The 7,136-nt window shown below is 40.5% G+C and overlaps 1 protein-coding gene across 1 annotated transcript in view; it reads right to left on the reverse strand.

The window, feature by feature from the left end:
• Positions 1–936: 936 nt before the first annotated feature.
• The window catches only part of chrnb1 (cholinergic receptor, nicotinic, beta 1 (muscle)), a 28,842-nt gene continuing 22,642 nt past the window's right edge, over positions 937–7,136 (reverse strand). Inside the window, exons 10-11 of the mRNA XM_034856792.1 lie at positions 1,879–2,026; positions 937–1,727 (exon numbers count right to left, since the gene is read on the reverse strand). Coding sequence (XP_034712683.1) covers positions 1,581–1,727; positions 1,879–2,026 — 295 coding nt within the window. The 3' untranslated portion in view covers positions 937–1,580. The remainder of the gene's footprint in view (positions 1,728–1,878; positions 2,027–7,136) is intronic.

Consider the following 7,136-nt stretch of genomic DNA (forward strand, 5'->3'; position numbering starts at 1 on the left):
AGCATCTGCTTTGTCTTGGTGTTTATGTGTGAACACCCCGTATGAATATCCAACTCAGACCGAGATTCCTCCTGTAGCTAATACACAAAAAAACAACAACAGTAGCTTAGATTTATGTATTTTCCATGTCAGATCCAGTACACTAACACTAGACTGGTTGGTATATTGCATGCAATGATAAATGCCCCTACACACATACAGTAATCCAGTTTTTGTCTATTTTGATGAATGAACTATGTCAAGAGATAAGTGCAAATCCTTCATGGCAGCAAAACATGTCTTTGTGACAAGGAAACAACAGGGTTTCCTGCATCACTTTGCATTAAAGGCAGCCTAGTACATAGTCAAAAACAAAAATGAGAAGTATATGAGCCATATCCACCTGTACTGTTTTCTCCCTCTTATTCCAAACCACACAGTTCACAATCCTGCAGCTGGAGGCGGTGGAGCCAGGTTCCACACGCCTCTGTGGCAAGCGGTTTCAGGAAAGTGGCTGCATGTGCCCGAATATTCACAGAACAATAACCGGAACAAGTCTAAAGGAGTGCAGAAAGTGTGTCAGACCCTCCTGGACGGTGAACTGAGACTCCGTTTCCTGCTTGTCGATCAACGGTTAATGATCAGTTAACAACTAATTTCATTGTGCTTTCTTTTGGAAGGCTGACTGCCAAATATTGCCACTTACTAGTGTTAGTCACTAGTGACTTAAACGCTAGCTATCAGTAAACAGAAGTGACGTGGCGACTGGCGTGTGGTGTGTGCGCCCCTGTTTGCGTGCGTGTTGACCCACTCCTCGCGAAGCTCCGATGTGTAGACAGCAGAGTAACAGAAGACGGTAGCTGCACCTTTGCCACAATGAAGACTGAAAAACAGAACGTTTTGGGGTAATAACATTTACTCGCCGTGTGGCAGATAGCCAGATTAGTTTATTAATTGTATATTATTATTTAAATGTAATATTTACCATTTAATAAATTATTGTTAAATGTAGTACAGAGTCTGGAGTTGCGCAATTTCTTCGCACAATATGTTTTTGGCAGGTTGAAAACGGGAAACCAGGTACATTTATTTTTTTCATTTTTTCTTATTTTTTTCCCACCTGTTTCACAAACTTTCCCACCTGTGTCACAAAAATTATCCTTGCATTATTTTTTCCACTGTAAGTCATAAACAGGAGAAATCTATTTACATCAGAATGAATCACCAGAATTCTTTTTAATTCCGGGCTTCCGTAAAAATGGCAAATGTAATATAAATAGTTCATCGTCATAAGGAATATTGTGAAGATGTATTTTAACATTTGATTCTGTCTACACTAAAGACAAATGACCATCTTGAAGTCATGTGAAATTAAAGTAAATTTGCGGTGCTTGGTGACAGATGACTGTGAAAAACATGTGGGGTACGTTGGACAAGTTTCTTGCCTCGAGTACCTGTTAGAGTTTCTAAATGATTAGCTGATGGTGAAATACACCCAGAGAATCATTTGGCAGGTCAATTCAGTAATTTATTTTGTCCCTATTTGTTGTGGTGATAAATCAGGATGGGTATGGCTCAAGAAGACAAAACGTCCCGCTCCTTCAGGGAGCTTTAAAGGGGTCGGTGGGGGTGTGGTTGAAGCTGGCATCAGCGAAGATGGCCAAGGTGCCCACAGTGGTGAAGACGACGAAAAGCCAGAGAAACATGCGGTCCACCACCATGGCCACATACTGCCAGTCCTCCTTCAGCTGGACCGGGATGGATGAAAGGGAGGGGGTGAAAAACAGAGTGGAAGGGAGAAAGAAGAAGATAGGAAAATGGTCTTTCAAAAAGGAATACATAAGTGAGGAAGAAAAAAGATGGAAGAGCATTGCAGCTAGCTCGGTTAGGTACACTTACAGCTTCGTAGTCCTTCTCAGCCTGAAGAGCCTCGGCGATGTATATGATGGCCACGATGGCTGACTTGAGCTCGTCGGGTAGTGTCAAGTAGCTACTGGGACCATCGATGAACTTTCTCAGGTCTGTACACATGCCCTCGGGATGAAACCTAAAGAAAAAAACACAGCCAATTAATGCCACAGGAAAAAATATGGAATGAATTCAAACATTTAATCGTGATTAATTGCATACATTCGCAATAAGTAATCAAAAGAAATGAATCACACATTTTATCTGTTCCAAATGTACTTCAAGAGGAATATTTTTCAAGTGTGTTTTGCTCTTATCAACATGGGAGCAGACAAATATAAGTAATTCATATAGTAATAAGTAATTATTGCAATAATAGCAAAGAAATGACAAATACCGTCTAGAATATATTCTCCAGAATAAAATTTAAAATGGCATCTCTGTTGCAAACCAACCAGCATGGCCAGCATTAGCCGAGGGTGGGGCATACTTTATTTCTAGGCCTGTAGCATTTGTTTTTTACATAATCAGCAATTTTTTGTTTAACCGCAATGAATTGCTTAAATTAGCTAAGGTTTAGGACCTTAGCTAATTTACGCAATTCATTGCGGTTAAAAACGGTATGACTGCGGATGGTAATAATGTTCATTTAAGAAAAAAATGTAAATGTTTTATGAAAATAAAGAGGCTGTTAACCTGTGTTATTCCATTATCTGGGTCATAAAACAGTGATAAAACTAAAAGATTATTAAGAGCAATTATTTCTGAGACAATTGATTGCACAGAGAAATGTGGAATAGTAACAGCTCTATCCATTATTGCTCAATGAGGTGTTTTTTTTCTGCTAGCCTCCCAAAACGTTACTGCTGCATTGCTTCCTGATTTCATATCTACGGAGCGGCTCAAGGCCCAAATCACTGAAGGGGCTTGCATTAATTGCAGGTCAAACTAAATAAGTGGATTAATTATCGTGTTCATTTTGACAGGTCTAGAAAAATATCCATAATGCCTAACATCTGATGACCCACCAAATAGATCCCAGGATTGATCGAGGAGAACTGGAACGAGTGCACATAAAGTGTCGACATCCTAACAAAAAATACGCCCAGCAGGCTTGCAGAATGCCGCGACTTACGAGCCAGTCCAACAGGCTCATTAAACGCCGTAAAATAGTAAAGGATTTGTTCGTAAGCAGGCAGGCTGGCTGGCTGCACGTCTCCTTTGCACGCTTCTGTCATTCAGAAAGGAATAAAGAAAAGGTCGGTGGAGCTCCCTGGGTGTGGGAGTCACCGCTCTGCATCTGCTGACTGGGCTTCTCTGGTTTGGAAACCCTCCATGTGCGAGTGTGTGTGTTCCGTACTGTATGTGCATGTTTCTGTGTTTACTTCTGCCTGGCTACAGCTGCGATGGTGTGCCAGTGGTTGCTGTGAGTGTCTTTGTAACTCTCCTCCTAACTGCTGTCACTCACAACTTTTTACACACCAGGTCTAACACTAGCTCAAATCTGTTAAAAGCCCCTGAGTTTATTGAACTGACGAAAGCAGCATTTGATTGCTTATGAATTCAACTTTTCATTTATAAGAGGACTTATCTCTATGTAGTCTCGCTTCAGCACCCACAGCTATTGAAGAAACTCAAAGCTTTACTCATTCATCTTTTGTGCTCTGATTTTCCCTGCTGAATTTCTACGCATAATCGTACACAGTGTCATTGAGCAATGACACATGGATTTTTCATTGGCTGCTTCCAGTGGAGCGTCAGACACAGAGATCTACTCCTATACCTTTAAGCAGGTAACAGATTAAGTGATACAGCACGCTCTCTCTGCTGGACGTCGCAGGTAAAAGGGTGCTTGGTTGAGAAATGACATTGTCTCTGAAATGAAAGGGTCATTCTAGCTTATTACGTATATTCGTAGTTTTGGCCAGCGTTTTCTAACCTCCCCCTGCCCATGTTTGTTGTTTCTCTCTCTATTGCGAGTGCCAAATCTTGTAAAAAAAAAAAGTCCAATGGGGCAAAGGGGCACGGACTTCATTTAGAGGTTAAACCATAGACTGTTTTAAAGAAGCTGATGTAGCCTCCAGGCCTAAAAAAATGTAGCCAATACCAACGTGCCTAAAACCTGCATTTGTTCTAATGGCCAGAAGGGGGCGACTCCACTGGTGGCAAAAAGATGTCCATTTGCAAAGACGTCTACAAGAAATGATCCTACTTCTCACTTGATTTATGTAGACATGTTCATCCTCATTATACGCGATTATGGTATCAAAGTGTTCTTTAATACAGCATGGTGATCATTTTGTAAACTAAATTAAATATAGAATAAAGCAGCGGATGCTTTGGAGAGTCGCTACCTTGTGATTTGCTAGTCGCTACCACGGAGATCACGGAGACCTGTCAACACAGGTCGATACGGGCTTAGCAACCATATCACTGTGTTTCCGTATGGGAACTTTGACCCTTTCACCTTGCGTTTTCAGTTCAGTAAGGTAACTGTAACATTGTTCCGTTCGGTTGTATAAAAATGAACTAAGAAGAAGGCCGTTCATTTTTCCGTTCAAGTGCAGTGTGTTTTATACAATCCCAAATATCATCCCAATATCACAGTTAAGGTGAATCATGGATGCACCTTGCTTACGAAGTCCTTTAATGCAGCTCCAGCTCCACCCTCTTGCCCAATTTTGGTCAATTCTGGCTCCCAAAAAAACAAACAAAACAAGATGGTGACTAAAGTGTGTTGAACCAAAATGTCAGTAGTAAAACCTCAGTTTACACACAACAACGGCATGTGGAGTACGTCAAAGTTAAACCTGAAAGTTGTCTTTAAGTTCAAATCATTGAAAGGTCTGGGAAATTATTGTAGTTTAAAGTCATTTTCTCTTTTCGTTAGGTTTGCTAAGTGTGTGTTTCAGACCTATTATGTTATTTTTACACATAGGATTGAAAGTAACAAATATAAAATAATTGTAATGAAAATTTCTGGGCATATTGAATTCAAAAGAAGTAGAAATTAAGTTACCGTGTGCACAAAGAACACTCATTCAGATATGAGGCATTGCTTTCAAAGCGTGTACCTGAATATACCGTTGTACCGTTTATAAAAGCCGTCTATTAAACGTGATATAATGCATTGCTTTTTATTTTGAGCAGTATTTCCCTTTAACAAAGTCACTTAAGAAACATTTTACAAACTCCTCTTCCCTTGGTCTGTGCCACAACCTTGTCCAAACACACAACACCCTGACAAAATCATATTGCTGTCCTTGCAGAACAGCTGCCTTTTTCAAACACCTGTTTTCATTATGAAACACCTCAAATATGAAACACCTTACATTTTTTTTTAGATCCTATAAAAAAAGGCCAGATCAAATTAGTTGCAGGCTAGTCAGCTGACCACCAGAGGGCAGCGCGGCACTGTGTCTTTATCTGGCAAACATTTGAAAAAAGGAGTGTAAAGTGACAGCCAGGGCAGAGTATAGAGCTGCTTGGTATTCAGTGCAGCCGTGTGGGGGTTTACAATGTAGCGCTTGCAGAGTGTGGCAGGTGAAGAGGCTGTGACCTTAGAGAGGCGGAGACTAATCAGATAGAAAGAGAGAGAGAGAGAGAAAGAAAGAAAGACTTCTCCATTGTGCAATATTCTCTTTACTAAGCGATTTACACTTTGGAAAAATACTGGAAGTTCTCCTTGAAGAAGGGCCACCAGCTCCTCTGGAAGCTAACTATGTACAGTATCTGCCTGCCACAGCCTGAGGCACTACAGCATCCCTAAATGACACATTCTGACAGTAACGATATTATATTGTACAAAACTGTAACGTATTATATTGTGTAATGTAGGGCAGGACAATATATCAGTATATACTGCATATATCAATATCACGGCATGAGAAAAGATTGTCTTAAATTGTTGTTTTCGTAACATTGCAATGACATAAGTGTCTTTTCCTGGTTTTAAAGGCTGTGTTGTAGGTATTTTCTGAAATCACTCATTGTCAACCAAATACCTCAATATTAATATTGCGACAATAACGATATTGAGGTATTTGGCAACAAATATTGTGATATTTGATTTTCTCCATATCTCCCCACCCTAGTGCAATGAAATTGTTTTATAATGTGTGTACAGTGGTGAGTACATTATAGAGTCTACGTGACACCTACTGTATATATGTACTAAGTATTTTCTGTAAACTGCTTTGGCTCCGTGTTTTCTTTGTTCATGCCAATAAAGCAAATTGAATTGAAAGACATAAGAAAGGGAGGCAGAGAGGTGGGGGGTAGAGCAGCACTTCATCAGCGAGAAGTAAATGACTATTCAGGAGACTAATTCAACTAAAACTGGCTGTGTGGTGCCAAGACATGCACTAAATCCAATTAAGAAGGTCTGTGTGAATGTGTGTGTGTACCATGGGCTCAAGAAAAGATACTGCTGTCTCATCAAATTGCTCTAATTGAGCCCCCCCCTCCCCCTTATTTTTTTTGTCACCCGTTCGTTCGCCTAGACACGCAGCGTCCCGCTCTAATGTGTCAGAGTCGATTTGTGTGGGTCATTATTATTTCAGCGACGATGCAGTGCCGCATTCAGTCTTCCCTTCGAGACACATTCCATTTCTCACAGGAGGTGAAGGATGGAGAGGTAGGAGCAGGAAGACCCTCTGGTATTAATAGAGCAGGGAGTCTGGATAGCTAAGGATGGCACATAGTAGCTGACAGTAGCTGATTTGCAGGACCTGCGGTTCTTTGTTTTACCAAATTCACCTGAGCAAGGTCACCCATCATCTGTGGACAAGGTATGGAGACTAGGGTTTAGCTGATAGAAGATAGAAGTGGTTTGTTGCTTGTTTGTGTGCTAACATTGGCCCAATTCAGCTCCTAGCTCGACAGCACCAGGTGAAGCATTCACCAGTCTGGCTTTAACTGGAGGTAAGAGCTATATGTGATATGGAGAAATTCAAATACCCCCATATTTTTGACCAAATAGATTTCAGTATTTATTTATTTTATTTGACAAGGAAAATGCACAGCTGCTTAGCAGTACCAGAGTTAGCTAAGTTAATTTTCATCTGTAGTCCCTAAGCAGGAAACAGAGAATAACATATCTGTTAGAAGGGAAACCTAACACTGGAGTATGCAAACATTAACACGGGGTATAAGACAACAATCATATTTCACATTATACAGTGGGTACGGAAAGTATTCAGACCCCTTTAAATTTTTCACTCTTTGTTTCATTGCAGCCATTTTCCAAA

The sequence above is a fragment of the Etheostoma cragini genome, chromosome 19 (genome assembly GCF_013103735.1).
Source record: "Etheostoma cragini isolate CJK2018 chromosome 19, CSU_Ecrag_1.0, whole genome shotgun sequence".
In the NCBI taxonomy this organism is placed as follows: domain Eukaryota; kingdom Metazoa; phylum Chordata; class Actinopteri; order Perciformes; family Percidae; genus Etheostoma; species Etheostoma cragini.